This window comes from Ailuropoda melanoleuca, chromosome 3 (assembly GCF_002007445.2).
Source record: "Ailuropoda melanoleuca isolate Jingjing chromosome 3, ASM200744v2, whole genome shotgun sequence".
NCBI lineage: Eukaryota > Metazoa > Chordata > Mammalia > Carnivora > Ursidae > Ailuropoda > Ailuropoda melanoleuca.
This window is the reverse complement of record NC_048220.1, coordinates 105,771,822-105,788,977: the sequence shown is the minus strand read 5'-3', so window position 1 is coordinate 105,788,977 and position 17,156 is coordinate 105,771,822. Positions and strand designations below refer to the sequence as shown.

At 55.6% G+C, this 17,156-nt stretch overlaps 1 protein-coding gene across 2 annotated transcripts in view; it reads left to right on the top strand.

The window, feature by feature from the left end:
• The window catches only part of NDST1 (N-deacetylase and N-sulfotransferase 1), a 58,661-nt gene that overhangs the window by 18,659 nt on the left and 22,846 nt on the right, over positions 1-17,156 (top strand). The window contains exons 2-3 of one of the 2 annotated variants that reach the window (XM_034656873.1): positions 9,261-10,160; positions 16,240-16,734. In XM_034656873.1, the coding sequence (XP_034512764.1) occupies positions 9,648-10,160; positions 16,240-16,734 (1,008 nt within the window). In that variant the 5' untranslated portion in view covers positions 9,261-9,647. Of the gene's footprint in view, positions 1-9,260; positions 10,161-16,239; positions 16,735-17,156 lie in introns of those variants that run through there. The other variant, XM_002918140.4, reaches the window with a different exon arrangement.

Sequence of the window (17,156 nt, the reverse complement as noted above, 5' to 3'; positions counted from 1 at the left end):
AGGGCCACCCCTCCCTCCCTCCCTCCCTCCCTTCCAGGGAGGGGGCTGGCCCGAGAGTAATGCCATTTGTCCTAGCTCTGGGATTAGGTGCGGCCTTTAAGTGAGGAGTGTACAGCCGTGAGGAGGACGCCCTGAAGGGAAGCGGAGCCCAGCGCTGGGGCCTGGAGGTCTGGTGGGTCTTGGCATTCTCTCCCCGGCCATCCCGTACCCTCCGACCATGGCCCCTAGGCCCCTCTCTCCTGTCCAGTCCTCCCAGGTCCATCTGCACGTATGTGCCTGCAGTGCCCGCATGTTCACGGCCATGTGGGAGGGGGCCGGGGTGCAGGGGTGGGGGCGGCCTGGCCCCCAAGCCTGGCACTGGATCCTGTCTGCATTTAGGACCAGGGACAGGTTCCTCAAGTGTCCCAGCCCCTGGGGCCGCCCCAGAAAGATGGCTCAGGGCTGACCGGGCAGATTCCTGGTGGAGTAGAAGGAGGTAGTGGCCGAGGGATGGGAAGGAAGGGCTCAGTTTCTTTCGTAGCTTCTCTTGAGCTGGACAAGTCCATGAACCCCCTGGAAACCAACAGGTCTGAGAGTTGAAGATTATTGCAAGGCCGTGGGGGGTGGCTGGAATGGTGAGGTCCCAGGGTGCTCAGGAGTCACATTCAGGACTTTGGTCCTGTCTACACTGTGAAAGCCAGGGCATGTCAAAGCCATGAGGACCCCTAGAAAGTTCTCGCGTTCTTAATTTGCTGTATGGTGCGGACGGATCACGCCACCCTGAATTTGTTTGGAATGTGGTATCTGCCTGGGGGAGCTCCCTAGGTGCTTTTGTAGATTCTCAAAGGGTTCTGTAACTCCAGGAGGTCACAGCCTTCTGATCCAGCCCACACCCCTCCTTGTCGAGTCGAGGAAACAGAGGCTAGAAGTAGGGAAGGGTCTTGTCCAGCGGTGCAGAGGGAGCGACTGGAGGGGCTGGGATGCTGATAAGACTCCAGGCCCATGCGGATTTTGGCTTTTGCATCTGTGAGATGGAGCCCCCCCCCCCAGGATGCCTGTTTCTTGGACTCTTTCAGGGGGCATCCGGTGACCTGGGGTGTTCAGGGTGTTCCGCTTCATTGGGAAGACATGGTGAATAAGTGAGGTCATGATAGTACCTGGTGTGCACCAGACCCATGAGGCATGCTGGGCGCCGTTACCCTCCAAGTTCGCTCTCGAAGTTGAGATCTCTTGCTTCTTACCCTCACTCCTGCCTCTGTCTCTTCTTCCCTCACATGAGGCCTTTCCCTGGGGCCTGGAGGCAGCCCCCCTCCTCATGTGGACACCTGCTTGTCAGAGATGACAGAGACCCCCGGGACAAGGGAAGGTGAAGACCCTCTGGCTGAGGTCTTGCCTTTCTGGGAATCTGTGGTGTCCTTCTCTGACAGTGAGGGCTTTCCCATCCCTAGAGAAATTGGGTCAGCCTGTGTTTAGGCAGCTGGAGCTGGTGATCTGCAGGAAGCCTCTCTCTGGACATGCTCTAAGCCACAGAGCTGGGTTAAGAATGGTGTGGAACGCTAGGCATGAGGACTATATAGGGGTTACAAACAGGGGCCCCAAGGTGGGCTGGCTTGGGGTCATCCTAAGCTCTGCCTCTGCCCAGCTGTGTGATTTTTACTCAGTTCCTTACCCTCTCTGAGCCTGAATTTCCCCATCTGTAAAGTGCACATATCAGTGACCCCACCTCTCAGGATGTGAGGATTGGGTGTGACAGATGAGGGAAAGCTCTCAGCACAGTCCCAGTGTGGGGCTGGTGAGTTACCAGGAGCTCAGCCAGTGCTAGTGCTGGCTGCTGTCAGTGAGGGAGGTTATGATATTTGCAAGGAAATATTCCATTCCTTTGGAGTGCCTACGATCTGAGCCTAAGAAAAAAAGGAATGGATTTGACTCTGTCATAGATGGATTTGGGGGTTGAGGGGAGCACGCCCCATTTGGGGCAGCTTCATGGGCTAGTGAGGAGCATTCCGGGTGATGGACCTGCCCACACCGGTCCGTGTTAGGAGCTTTGGTGGGACTGGAGGGCAGCTGGTCCTGACCTGTCTTGTTCCTCACTCAGCCCCTCCCCACAAGCTGTCTTGTCTGTTTGCTCGGTAAACCCTTTCTTCAGAGATGGTGCAAAGGTAAACTCTCAGTCGGGCTCTGTTGGAGGAAAGACAAATTCTCAACAAGTGGGGTCTAAGTTCCTGAGGTTTTTCTGTCGAGCGTTCCCTGCTGGGGAACCCAGCACAGATCCCAGGCGGGGAACCTGGGCGTGAACCCACACTTTATGCTTTGTTTGCGTGTTGACTGATGGACGATTCGTGAGTCTTCTTCCAAGACGGAGCGTGAGAGGCTGCTTTTGATGTTAAAACACATGTAAAATGGGTGAAAACAAAAACGGAAAGAGCGCCATTCAGAGGCAGCAGAGAGTGGGATGTGCAGAGCAGTGGTGAGAGCCGTGCCGGGTGAGTGTGGGGGGCCTGTGTGGCTGAAAGCTGACGAGCCGGGTGGCCTGTGTGGGATCCCAGTCACCCCCTCGTCAGCTCTGTGCGCTGGGACAAGTCGCAGGCCCCCTCCGGGCCTCACTGCCCTTGTCTGTCACGTGAGGGGAAGGTGGGTCGTGGTGCCGTGGTAAGGGTTAATAGCGTGGAGTACAGACATATTCGTGTCTAATAAATGAAGGGTCATATTATTAATGCTGCTCGGACATTTCTCATAGCAGATCCAAAAAGGGGAAGGTGGTTGGCAGGGGCCTATCTCTCTTGAGCACCTGCCACGGATAGGAGAGTGCTTCTGCTCTGGAGAGCTTTTGGTGAAGCTGGGGGACCAGCGTTGTGGGGGGAAGAGCAGCCGGCATCCTGCAGCATGCGCGCAGCATTGCATGGTGGGACACGAGCAGGGGAGCTCACCTGGGACTTTGAAATAAGCCACAGCCAGCGGAGTCCCACTCCGGGCTGAGGCTGGCTTTGGAGGAGGATGGGCGGTGTTTCAGTGGACAAGAAAATGGGCCCAGGTAGGTGGGGGTGGGGGCAGGGGGTCCTTTCTTCTCTCGGGGTCCCCGTGTCCCCATGTGCTCACTGCAGGGTGGGCGGCACACTCTGCAACCCCGAGACTCGGAGCCAGCCCGCTGGCAGTCCCTCGGGTGGCAGCCGTGGGCTCCGGGGTGAGTGACGGGCAGCAGCTTGGCCTGCGGCCAGGCAGCACTGCGGGCCTGTGGGGGATGGGGTGTGCAGTGAATTCCAGCAGAGGAAGGGATTTGCTTCTGGTTCGGCCTCCCAGGGGTGTAATTGGGCTGGAGAGACTCCTGCACAGCTGGGAAGCAAATGTGGAGGATTTTCTCTGCGGCGATGTACGTGGTGGGTGGGGCAGGCTGAGGCTGGGTGGCTGGTGGAGCTGGGTGGCTGTGGGGTGTGGCGGGGTGGTGGGTGGTGGTGTGATTGTGCTGGGGGTGTGACAGGCTGGGAGGAGCCGGGTCAGCTGTGGGGAGTGGCCCTGGAGTGGCCCTGGGATTGCCTGTGGGGCTACCGGCAGCCTTCCCTCCTCCCCCAAGCCCGGGAGCCCATTCACAGACTTTTGAAGCTGTTTGTGCCTGTGGCCCAGATGGCTGTGATGACACCACTTGAACATACTGGCACCACGTGAGCTGGCCTGGGCATTCGTGTGCGTGTGAATATGGGGATATGGGGACAGGGTCAGGAATGCCCCAGGCGGGAAATAAAATCTGGGTTCTGTGAGCATGTGGGGCTGCAGGGACCTCCCTGTGTCTACCCTGCAGCAGCGTCACGCCTGAGACACAAAACCTCGGGGCCCCCAAAAAACCTACATCTTCAGTGTCCAGTGCAGAAGGAGGGGCCTGGGAAAGGGCCATCTGCTTGTTCCTAACTTCCAGTATGCTCCCAAACATCACCTCCTTTCTTCTCCTTCTGGATCCACTGTGAATTGGATTTGTGGCCTGGGGCCAGGTCCTTCCCCAGCCTCAGTTTCCAGATCTGTGAATTGGCTAATCATCGTATTAGCCTCTATCACTGTGTGCCCGGCCCTGCGCTGTTCGCTACACATCCTCTCTTTTAGTTTTGGCAGCAGCCCTGTGAGATAGTAAGTGGTATAAAGCCGGTTTTACACCTGGGGAAACCAAGGCTCAGAGAGGTTGAGGGATTTACTCAAAGATCCCAAGGCTAGTAATTAATAGGGGCAAGGTTCAAGCCCAGGCAGGCTGGCTCCACTCAGAGCCCTTCACCGTAATGCCAGCAGCTAGCGCACCACTGCCTCTCTGATTGTTGGGATGTGGCAGAATGACACGTGAGCCCTTCGCAGGAGGTCGGGTGTGCCAGTAGACACCGAGGACTTGAGCACTGCTGAGTAGTGCGCCGCCCCAGGAAAGGCACAGGAAGCGCAGCCTCGGAGAGCTCTTGCTCTCCTCCTGGAGCCTACCTGTCCAGCCCGGGCCAGGCCGGACCCTCTTCTCCCCAGTCCTGATTTCTAGACAGCTTGGTCTCTGGAAGGCCCCTGGCCTCTGCCTCCTTTCTCTCTAGATCCTAGAGAGGACTGTGGGGGAAGCAGAGCGTTTTGGAGTTGGGGGGGGGTGAGGGTAAGGAATGACTTTCAACTCCAAAGCAGTGGCCACAGTTACCGTGGTATTTCCCGAAAGTGCAGCGTTACCATGGCATCTCCATGACGACCAGAGCATCTCATTCATTATCCCCAGCACCTTGGCAGGGAGAGCTGGGCCTAGGGCTGGGAGAGCACAGTGGGAGCCTGGCTGAGGGCTCCAGGCCCTCAGAGGCTGAGGCCCCCTCCTTTGCTCCCCCATCGCAGCCAAGGTGTCCCTGCCGGGCCCTGAGCTGCTTCTGTCTCTCGGGGTCTGGGTTCAAATTTCAGCTCTGCCACGGACTAGCTGTGTTGTGTTTGGGCAAGTGACTTAACCTCTCTGAACCCCTTTTTCCTCAACTATGAAAGTAAATAACGACAGGAGTAGTTAAAAGGCTTAAGTGAGGTAAGGTGTGTAGAAGTGCTAAACACAGTGCCAGGCTCGTGGTAAGTGCTTGAAACATGTAGCAGTAAAAGTAACGATGATGGTGAACATATGGTATCACTGTTGTTGTTATTTTTATCATAGAAGCCCCTTGGAGGGACTCCCCATGGAGGAATGAAAGACCAAATTTGAAGTTTCAGAAGGAAACCTATTTGAGTCAAGATTTAGCGGTTTCCTATGTGACTGTGGCAAGTCATTTCACTTAGGAGCCTCAGTCTCCTTATCTGTAAATTGGGAGTAATAACAGCTCATTATGATTCATTCATCTCCTGAGTACTCAATTAGGACCTATGCCTGCGGAGAGCGGTGGGGGCTTCCACGATGAATCAGACTTGCCCCTGCCCTTCGGGGCAGCCAGGCGTGTGGGGAAAGAGAAGGAATGAAATTAGTGTTTGTGGAGGGCTCCCGTGTGCCAGCGGCCAGGGGTCAGGCAGGGCCTGCCCTGGCAGAGGTCAGTAAGCCCTGGTCCTGCCCCGGGATCTGGAAGCTCCAGGGTGCAGAGTTGTGTATGCAAACACCTCGAGTCTGCTCTGCATGGCCCTCACGCTCAGGTGCACCCAGGGCCTGGGCAGGAAGCCAAGTGCAGGAAGGAGGTCGGCTATGGGACTGTGTTAGCCGGAGAGCACATGCCCCAGCTGGTGGTGGCCTGTGGGGATGAGTGCCCAGTGTCAGCAGAACATGCTCCTTATAAAGAAAAGTTAGAAGTTCTAACTTTTATGTGAAATCTCCTGGTTTTGAAATATTGATAACAAATCTCAAATTTAAGAAAAATGCTGTGCAAGCCAAAGAGTGCACAATTGCGTCCTGTTTCGGCCTGAGGGTCCTGGCTTTCCGGTTCCACCCTGTGGAGTGGGGATGGGGCCGGCAGAAGCCTGAGGAATGGGACTTGGGGGCAGGAAAGGGGGTGGTGCATGGGGATGACTTCAGAGAGGTGATGACATTGGAACTGGGGTCTTGAAGGATGAGTAAGTGTCCCAAGGGGGAGGGGGAGGCATTCCAGCAATGGGAACTTCATTAGCAAAGGCCTAGATGCATGACCAAGATTGGTGACTGGTTGGGCGAGGCTGGAGTTTAGGAAAAGTGCTGGCAATGTCGGCAGGACCCAAGCAGGCCCAGGGCAGCGGGGGGGGGGGGGGGGGGCGTCCAGGCCTCAGCCTTCAGCTGACCTGGAGGACTTAGTGGCTCCAAGGGGATTAGAAGCCCCCCAGTTCTCCATCCTTGAGCCACAGGGGCTCTGGAATGCAGGTGGGTGTGGAGGGTCTTGAATGGCTGGCTCTAGGCCTTCGAGGGGGTTGCAGTGGGGGGGACAGTGCTGGAGGCCCCTCGTGCCAGCATGCTGGTGGCTGGCACTTTATTCATGAAGCAGCATCTCTCCCTCCCCCAGCCCCCACCACAGAGTATTTGGCCTTCTCTGGGGACAGGGACTAGCTGGCCCACTCTCTTTCTCCCTTTACCCTCTCCCGGGCCTGGGCTGTGCCATGGCTTTCTCCCTGGCCCCTAACCATCTGGCCCCTTGCTCATCCATCTGGCTCCAGGGAAAGGCCAGGGCCTCTGAAAATGGGCATTTGGGCTTCTGAGGACTGGCTGTCAGAGACTTGAGAGAGAGCATGGAGCTTGCTTGACCGTGCTTTGCGGGCTCAGTTCTTGCCCACGCTGTGCCTATGCGTGCACGGTGAGAGTGGCTGACCCGTATTTGGTGCTGGGTGCTAGGCATGGTCTGTGTGCTTTATATGTTTCAACTCATTTAATTTTCACAACTATGGGAGCAAGTCAAACTTCGCTGTTTTACAGATTAGGAAACTGGGAGCCCTGAGAAGTTAAATAACTTGCCCAAGGTCACACGGCTGGTGGGAGGTGGCGCATGGGTGTGCATGAAGCTGCCTGCTTCCAGTCTACGCGTAACCATAAGGTTTTCTTACTGTAGAGCTTTAAGGTCCATGGGTGGGTTTGAGAGCACGGGGTCTGGACTCCTTGAAATTGTTCCAAGATTTTCCAACGTATAGGCATATTTTTTATGGGAAAGTGTTGTCAGATTCCCACAGGGTCTGTGACCCCCAGATGCCTGAGACAGCTGGTTGCATCATTAACACGTACATTGAAAGTCTGTTAATGCAATCGACCAAGGGCCAGTGATCACAGCACCTAGGCCTGCAGGGGAAGCATGGTTGGGTGGCCGAAGTGGCCAGGTGCCCCCAGGCGTGGTGGACTGGCAGGCATCATCCAGGCAGCTGTACCTCTCCACCCACTGTGCTCCAGTCCTGGCCCCAAGGCCGAGAGGTGGGGCTCGCTGTGGCCGCAGGGCAGAGGGCTGCCCTTATCAGTGGGAAATGGGATGCAGTTGCAACCTGGGAATATACAGGACTGTCACCCCAGCCCTCCAGGCTCCGCCCAGGAAACCTGTTCCCTCTTGCCCTGCTCTCAGCTAGAATTGTGAGGAGTCCCTGGAAAGCTCTGCACGGTCCCTTATCTCCAAGCTGAGGCATGTGCCCCTCCCTGTTCCTACCCCTGGTCAACCCACACTTGTTCTTCTGGTCAGTTCAGGTAACACTTCCTCCAGGAAGCCTTCCTTGATCCTCCCCCTCCAGGAGAGTTAAGTTTCCCTGAGTTCTCTCAAACACCCTGTCCCCCCATCACACTCATCCCCCTGCATTGTACGTGCCTGTTTTCTGGGTTGCCTTGGATTCCCCATGGTGCTGGCACATAGTAGGGACTGAATTGCAGAATATGGGAGGTGGAAGAGCCGCCCGAGATTGGCGCAAGCTCCTCTCTCACAGGCGGGAAGCCCAGAGAGGAGCTAGGGTGTGCTCCAAGTCACACAGCGTGTCATCGGCAGAACTGGCAGCCGCGCTGGGGTCTGAGACATATCCTCATTTCACACTCCTGCCTCTTGCTTCTGAGCACATCTTTTAAAAACATCTTTTTTTATTTTCACAAACATAGTAAATGATTATTATAGAAAATTTAGGAAACAAAGGGAAGAAAATAAAAATAATTCAGAGATAATCATTGTTAACATTTTGGGTTTTTTTTGGTTTGGATTTAGTACCAGTGTCTGGCTTACACATAACAATTTTTAACAGAAACGTGACCCTGCATACTTTTATAAATGTTTTCCACTTTAACAACATGTGTGGCAATTAGATTTCTGTGTCAGTAAATGTCCTTCTTCCACATCTTGTAAAAGTTGTAAGTGGCTGCCTGGGGTTCTATCTGGTGCTTGCATCGTAAATGCTAAGGACAGTCCCCTGTTGTTGGGCATTTGCTATTATAAACAGCACTGGGATTCGTATTCTGGCCAGGAAATCATTACACACTTACTTCAGTGACAACCCCTAGGATAGTAAGTTCCTAGAACTGCAGTTGTTGAGTCTCTGGTATGTGGCGCCAACACTCAGTGCACCAGATCGTCTTGGGCCTGGGAGGGATTTTCAAGATCTTCTCCCCAAAGCCCGGGTCAGAGGCCTCTGTTTGCTCCCTGGCTGTGCCCACCCAGACCCTCACACCTTCTGCCCCTGTCCCCATCCCTGTCTCTCTCCTGCTAGCTTTCAGCGGCTGCTTCTACTCGTGTGTAAGGGGGTTGTCAATCTGGGGGCTGCTATTTGGGGTGAGGAAATTGGAACTTTAGTTTAGTGGGTGTGGGCGTGTGGTCTTCATGGACTTTCCAGTGAGACCAATACTGGTGGCCTGCTCTGGGTGGGGGATGGGGCCGAAGGGGACGCAGGAGCCCCAAGTTCTGGCTGCCTGATGAGGCTGCTCAGCCCGTTCAGAGAGAGAAATGGGGGGGCTTGCACTGTGGGGGAGGAGGAGACAGTGAGGATGTGGTGTTCAGCTGTGATTTAGAATTCCACCTCTAGCTCCCAGGTCTTGCCAATGTTTGTTTCACTTTGTCCTTCCCGCACCTGGAGTTGGCGTCGTCTAGCCTTAGACTCTGGTAATACCAATACATAGCAGCCACCGTCGCAGACACCATATGATACACATTATACACATTAGGCGGAGGGACTTAAGCCCTGAGCCTCTTGTGAGGCAGGTACTGTTGTCAGCCCTGTTTCACAAGTAGGGAAACTGAGGCTCAGAGAGATTACAGAGCAGGTGTGAAATCACGCAGCCAGGTTGGGCAGCAGCACCTGAGTTTGGGCCCACCGAGGTCGGGTCCTGTGTGTCTGCAGTCAGCAGACCCCCAGACACACACTCTGACTTTTCACCTCCGGCTCTCCTCTTCTCTCCACAGCCTTGGCCCTGGGGTCCCCACTGAGCGAACGGCATGCGGCGCCCCCAGGCCTTCCCAGTGTCCTCCAGCCCACTACCCAGCCCCCCCAGGAGGCCCTGACGCCCTGGGGACACTTCTGCTATGCACAGGACCACGTGGGGGTTTGCCATGGTGACATAAAGGGGCACGGAGGAAGGAAGGAGCGCGACCGGCCTGCGGACTGTGCCCCTGGCTGGGAGGAAGGGCCGGGGGCCCGGATCCTCCCCTCCTGCTGCCCACCGAGGGCCACGCTTGCTAAGTGTCTGTGAAACTGTTGGTCAGTGGACAACTCTGGTATCTCCTCCTGCGTGGGGCCTGGGGGTGGCCAGGGCAGGTGGGCCTCCGGCGGCCGAGGTCTCGGGGGCCAGGATGCCCGCCCTGGCGCGCCTCCGGAGGCTGTGTCGGCACGTGTCCCCGCAGGCTGTCCTTTTCCTGCTGTTCGTCTTCTGCCTGTTCAGCGTTTTTGTCTCAGCCTACTACCTGTATGGCTGGAAGCGGGGCCTGGAGCCCTCGGCGGACGCCCCTGAGCCTGACTGTGGGGACCCGCCCCCAGTGGCCCCCAGCCGCCTGCTGCCGCTCAAGCCTATGCAGGCGGCCGCCCCCTCCCGCACGGACCCACTGGTGCTGGTGTTTGTGGAGAGCCTCTACTCCCAGCTGGGCCAGGAGGTCGTGGCCATCCTGGAGTCCAGCCGCTTCAAGTACCGCACGGAGATCGCACCGGGCAAGGGGGACATGCCCACACTCACCGACAAGGGCCGTGGCCGCTTCGCCCTCATCATTTATGAGAACATCCTCAAGTATGTCAATCTGGATGCCTGGAACCGGGAGCTGCTGGACAAGTACTGTGTGGCCTACGGTGTGGGCATCATCGGCTTCTTCAAGGTACGCAGGGCTTGGGGTCCCCAAGCACTTCATAGCTCTGGTGGGTTTGAATCCCTTTTCTATACTCATGAGTGTCTGACTCCTCTCATCTGTAAAATGGGTACAATGGTAGCACCTACCTCCTAGGATTGTCGTGAAGGGTAAGTGGGTGAGTATATGTAAAGCACTTGGAGCACGCAGTGCATGGTGTCTAATAAGTGCTTTCTAAGTATTTAGGGGTGCCTGGGTGGCTCAGTCAGTTAAGCGTCTGCCTTCGGCTCAGGTCATGATCCCAGGCTCCTGAGATTGAGCCCCACCTCGGGCTCCCTGTTCAGCGGGGAGTCTGCTTCTCCCTCTCCCTCTGCCCCTCCCCACCTATTTGTGCTCTTGCTGTCTCTCAAATAAATAAATAAAATCTTTAAAAAAAATAAATATTACCTTTTATTAGGAATACATGGCAGGGGATTGCCTGGCACACAGCAAGCGCTTGCCTAAAGGAAGCCCCGGGAACGGGTGTGAGGGAGGAGAGGCTTGGTCCCTTGAACGTCATGGCAGCCTTCCCAAGGGACGGGGTGTGCCCTCATTTTGCAGATGGGCAAAGCAAGGCTTAGGAGGGTTATGTATCTGAGGCTAGGTAGCCTGCAAGTGGGAGAGCCAGGCTTTGAACTCAGATGTAGGCAGTCTGGGCTCTGGATCGTGTGCTCTTTCCCCTTGGCTCTGGTGGGCTATGGCATTTAGGCATCTCCTGCACAGAACCATTTTGCATTGGAGGAAAGAGGAGAAAGAAATCCCAAAGGGCGGGTGAGCTGCTCTGGGGTCCGTGGGGCACCCGGGATGACTGCTGGGATCAGAGTCTTGGCTGACAGTGTCGTGGAGAAGCTGTCCGTGGGGAACAGCTGGATGGGGGAATGTAGAGGTTCTGGCTTCAAGATGGGCAGTAGGGACTCTACCGGTGTTTGGGGACATTTCGTTTCTTCATTCAGCAAATATTTACTGTGTGCTGACTGTGTTCCAGGTCCTTTGCTAGGCACCAGGGACACAGTAGTAATCGGAGTGTGCAGGGTCACTGCTGTCATGGAGCTGACATTTCCGTGCAGTGGGGTGGGGTGGGTGACAGGCAGTGAACAAGTAAACTTACCATGTGGCAAGGGGTGATAAGGACAAGAAGGAATAAAGCCGGGAAAGGGCACAGGGAGTGATGGGTATGGGCAGTTGCTGCTGTTTTTGATAGAATGGCCACTTTGACAAAGTGACTGGAAGGAAGGGAGACAAGGAGCCGCATAGCTCTTGGGACAAAGGGCTTTCCAGGCAGACGTGAGAGTAAGTGCACGGATCCTAAAGCAGGTTCTTTTTTGGCATGAGCTGGGAGAGGAGCAGGAGTGGGTCAGAAGTGGCCCATGGCTGGCAGGGACCCTTGTGTCCCCAGGCATTCGTGGGCACTCCGGTGCCCCGGGCCCTGTGCTCAGTGTAGGGAGGAGCCTGGTCCAGATGAGGGGTTCCCACCATGTGTGCTTTCATGCATTAATGAAGCAGGATGCCCTGCCACCAAAAGAAGGTTTTATGGGCCAAGAAATTGAAATCCCTTAGAAGTCCTGCAGTAGAGCAACCTGGTGAGATTTGTTCCCCAGCTGGCTTGATCACAAAGCCCTTTATTTCACAGAGCATCCTCTGGGAAACGCTGGCCTGGTTTCTGGCTCTTCCGTGGCATAACCTCAGACTGCCTCCATTGTCTGTTTTTTCTTTTCTCCTGGACTCTTCCATTCCCTGCCATGAACTTCATTAAGTTTGATTCAGAGCCCCAGGCCTGAAGATCATGACAATGGCTGACATTTATTGAGTGCTCACCCAGCACCGGGCACTGTCCGTGTGCTTTGTGTAAAGAATGAACTCACCTGGCACCCACCAGCCAGCCTTTAAGGGAGGTGGATATGATCCTGATTTAAGAGAACAGGAAACTGAGGCAAAGAGGGTTGAAGAAATGTGCCCCCACTCATCTCTCTAATAAGCGCAGATCCAGGGTTTGAACCCAGGAAGTCTGGCTGCAGAGGCGGTAGTAGTAACCACTGTGTGATGAGTCCAGGGCCTCAAATGCCGCTTATGTAATAGAATTTACAGCAGCGCACAGCCCTCCCGTAGTCTCTGGGGACCAAGCCGTGGGCACAGTTGGTACACCAGAGTTTGGATCCTGTCTAGCCCCAATTCTTGGCTCTACAGAAGGTGGACATGAGGCCCCAGGGAGCAGGGACAGGCTCACTGTCTCACTGTGCGGTCAGCGGAAATTCCAGTCTTCGTGCTCTTCCTATCATATTGCTTAAGACAAGACCCCTCCTTGGTCTTGAGCAGGTGCCTGTGACTTTCTGTTCAAACAGAGCCCTCTGGTGGTCACACTCCATCTTTTGGCTCTTTCCGCAAGGCCTGCATCAGCGCTGGGCTTTGGGTTTGTCAAACCCAGAGGGTTTATGGACTCCGGAGGTCTGGAGACACTCACTTTCCAATTCCCACAAGCACTGGATTCCCAGATCAGTGTAAGAGCTGGGGCTGAAAAGTCCAGACCCTGGTTCAAACCTTTCCGTCATTTATAAGCACAGTGACCTTGGGCAGGATCTTCAGCCCATCTGCAAAGTGGGGCCCATCACAGCACCTGCCTCACAGGGCCATGTTGAAGATGACAGTGGGCAGCACCCCGAGCCACCCAAGAAATGGCAGCTGTCTTTCTTTGTCATCTCCGTGTTCAGCAAACAAGCGGGTAGTCGCCTTTGTCTATCTTGTGGCTCTGACCAACGTGCGCCCCTGTGCGGTCCTGGAAGGTGGGGCCGGGTCTTCACCCATAGCCCTGGTTCCTGCCATTGTGACTCCAGGGGCCCTGGGGCTGGCCACATCCTGGCAGGGGTCAGACAAGGGCTACCCAGCCTCTTTTATTGCACACTTACTATGTGCCGGACACCGAACTCATTGCTTTGCAGGCCTTATCATGTGCTGTTCTCTCACAACCACCCTGTGAAGTAGACGCTTGATTTTCAGGGAAGAAACAGGTTGGAAAAGTGGAGGAGCTGTCTGGAATAACCACACTCATGCCTGGCAGCCCATCCCCACACGAGCATGTCAGCACAAACAGACGGACAGTTGGGGGGCCCAAGACCCCCAGAAGGGGTACCTTGGGAAACTTGGGGGGTCCCAAAGTCACCCAGCTAGTAACTATCAGAGTCTGTATTAGGTCTCCCAATTTCCGGGTTAGGGCCCTTCCTCCCTCGACCTGTATGACTCCATTGGGAGACTTGATGTCTCCTGAGTGGGTCGTCAGTGCTGAGGAACAGGAAGGGCTCCCCTCAGGTGGGCTGAGGCCTACAGTAGGGGTCAGTCTCTGTGATGCTGAGGCCCCCTCGCCATTCCCTGCCGCAGTTGGCTCCTTTTCATTGCCCACTGACTTTCTCCCTTCCTCCACGTCTCCCAGCTGGGCAGCTGGTTGTGCTGCCAGCACCTGGCAGTCAGCTCAGGAACAGGGCTTTGAAATGGGATCCCCCAGTGCCTGCGGTCCAGTGTGGCCTCTGAGGCCACACAGGGCCTGAAATGTCGCTGGGCCCTACTGCTTTTGCCTGCACGTAGCCTACGTAGTTCCCATCCTTGGGCAGTGCTGGACGGAGCGGCCTCTCAGACAGGGCCTCTGCATTGGGACTCCAGAGTGGAGGCTGGCTCAGGACGGGGTGGGCATTGGCAAGTTTGGGTGTGTGTGAAGTGAATGAGGCCAGAGCTGTGCAGAGCCTTTGTGGGAATTAGAAACAAGCACTCATGCGTGGCAGCTGTTAGCAGAAGACACCCTCTGGGCAAAGGCATGTCCACTTGGGGCACGTGGCTCAGTCATCGGTGGAGTGTCCTTGTGCAGTGCTCACCTGGCTGGCTCTCCTGGGTGGCCCTGTGTAACCCTGCTGTCGTCCTCTCCAGACCCGTTGGGCGCCCTTGCTTTGCCCCACCCCAGTCATTCTCCACACAGCAGCCAGATGGATCTTTTTAAAATGCAAATTGGAACGTGTCATCCCTCTGTTTGAAGCCCTTTTTGATAGAGTCTTTGATGGGCTTCCTGCAGCCCCTTCAAGCCTCCAGGGTCCCAGGTCTGGCCGCAGCTGACCTTTCTGCCCCATCTCCTCCTCTTCCTCATGATCATTCTGCTGGCCTCTTGCTATTCCTTGAGCCCTCTCTTCCCCCAGGGCCTTTGCCCTTGCTCTGCTTTGAATGGGGCCCCTCCTTTTCCCTAATTGATACTTACTCAGTCTTTAAATCTTAGTTCGAAAGCCCCTTCTCTGGGAAGTCTTCCTTGAGCCAGCTGACTATGGCCAGTTATTGAGTCTTCCAGAACTGTGAACTTGCTCTGTGTAGCATATGCCCCATTGAAGTTTTGTATTTATTTCTGTGATTTTGATTACTGTCTCTCTTCCCTACTTGACTTTAAGGTTCATGAGGTCAGGAGCTGTGTCTGTTTTTCCTCGCTGTATCCCTTGCACTTAACATAGTGAACAGCTGTGGAATGAACAAATGAAACCTGTATTGAATAACTGTCGGTTGCCAGGTACTAGGGATCTGTCTGTTCCTTTTTATTATTTTTAAAAATTCAGCTAACTTGTGGCTCGGTCCTTTAAGCATCGACTCTTGATTTCCACTCAGGTCGTGATCTCAGGGTTGTGAGATCAAGCCCCGCATCTCTCTCCCTCTCCCTCTGCCCCTCTCCACCCCCTCCCAGATAAATAAAAATAAAAATCCAGTTAGCTCATCAAACATGTATTTGCTCCTTCTGGGTATCAAGCCTGTTTAGGGCATCAGGGATCCAAAGGTGGAAATGATAAAGCTCCTGCCGTCAAGCGGGCAGACTGGTGGGAGAGAGACCCTGAACAGATAATGCCGCAGCCAAGGCAAAACGTGCTGCAAATGAGGCTCTAACCTGGATCCAGGGAGGCCAGTGCAAAGAAGAGGGTATTTGCATTGGGTTTTGAAGGATGAGCAGGAGTTTGTCAGGAGAAGAAAACAGAATGGAACTGGCACAGGGACAAAGGCCAGTTGTACCACATCCAGAATCAGGTGGCTGGGGAAGGAGGGGGATGGTATGAAGGAGCAGGGGCTGTGAGTCTAGGGAAGAGGAGAAGGGGTGCTGTGGGTACTGTCTGCAGATCCCAGGGAGCTGGGCAGCACCGGGCCCTGGGAGGAGAAGGCAGACGGAGGGAGCTGGGCTCCTGGGAGAGGGTGGGCTTAGGGGTGCATATGGAGGGTTGGGGATGCTCTGGGGCACCCCCAGCAGACACCTCCTGTCTGATCTCTTCTGCACTGGCATCCACCTAAGATTACTCCCAAGGAAAGGATGGGACAGCCAGAGTCAGTTGGGAGAGCTCAGGCAGGGAGCCTGGTGGCCAGGTGTATGGCCTGCAGGGACAGATCGTCGGCTGGTCACTGTGGCTCCTCCTGACCCTGTGCGACCGAGGGCAGCCTCAGTGTCCTCCCCGATGAAGTGGGGATAACACAGGAACTGCCTCCTGCGGCTGGTGTGGGGACTGCATGAGTGATTGTGATGCCGCCGGGCCATCCTGAGCACTTTGCAGGATGAACACTCATCATCCTCTACCACCCCGTGAGGAACATTTTACAGCCAAGGAGACGGAGGCACAGAGAGGTTACGTAACCTGCCCAAGGCCAGGCAGTCTGGTGGCAGAGTCTGGGCTCACAGCTGCTAGACTTTTCTCTGATTTTGGGCAAGTTACATAGCCTCTCTGGGCCTTAGTTTCCTCATCTGTAAGATGGGCATGACTGTGATGCCTCCGTCGTGGGGTCGCTGTGAGGATTAACAGCATCCCTGCGTGCCAAGTGCTTGACCTGGGTTCCTGGCTTTGGTAATAGCGTGGGGCGCGTGGGGCGTGTTTGCTGGAATATTGTTGGGATGGGCGCAGCTGGGTTTGCACAGGACCAGGGATGTGATAAGGCCTCCGGGGAACGGGAACGTTAGAGAATCCTGTTGACACTCCTGTTATCAGTCCCCACCTGAGATTGTGTGCGTTCCCCTGGGGCTTCTGGATCTGACAGCTCTTCTCCCTTCTCCCCACCCGCCCCGCCCCGGCTACAGGCCAACGAGAACAGCCTGCTGAGCGCGCAGCTCAAGGGTTTCCCCCTGTTCCTGCATTCAAACCTGGGCCTGAAGGACTGCAGCATCAACCCCAAGTCCCCGCTGCTCTACGTGACGCGGCCCAGCGAGGTGGAGAAGGGCGTGCTGCCCGGCGAGGACTGGACCGTGTTCCAGTCCAACCACTCCACCTACGAACCTGTGCTGCTGGCCAAGACGCGCTCCTCCGAGTCCATCCCACACCTGGGGGCGGACGCCGGCCTGCACGCGGCGCTGCACGCCACCGTGGTCCAGGACCTGGGCCTCCACGATGGCATCCAGCGCGTGCTGTTCGGCAACAACCTCAACTTCTGGCTGCACAAGCTCGTCTTCGTCGACGCCGTGGCCTTCCTCACGGGCAAGCGCCTCTCGCTGCCTCTGGACCGCTACATCCTGGTGGACATCGATGACATCTTCGTGGGCAAGGAGGGCACACGCATGAAGGTGGAGGACGTGAAGGTATGGCCCGGGGTGGGGGCATGCCGGGCAGGCCGGGCGGGGCCTCGCCACCTTCGAACCTTGGGGTCCGACATCGTGACTTCGCTGTCTGCCTCTCCCCAGTGCTGTGCCTGCCCCCCCCCCCAGCCAGGTGGTTTTAGTAATTGTCTTACTAGACAAAAGGGGCACTGGAAATTACATTAAAGCATTGAAGATAGAATAATTTTGGAGTGTGGAATTCAGAAATGTATCTGTGGGGAGAGAGAGACTGTGTCATTGAAGCCCAGGGATGGGAGCTGTGCAGGGTTACGTATCTGCCTTTTAATCCAGACGCGATTTTTCACTCTCAGAAATGTTTATGTCAGTACCAGAGCTCCCACGAAACTTTTAAAACAAGAATTAGAGCTTGAATCCTACACAGGCATATTTTAACTGAGGTCTGT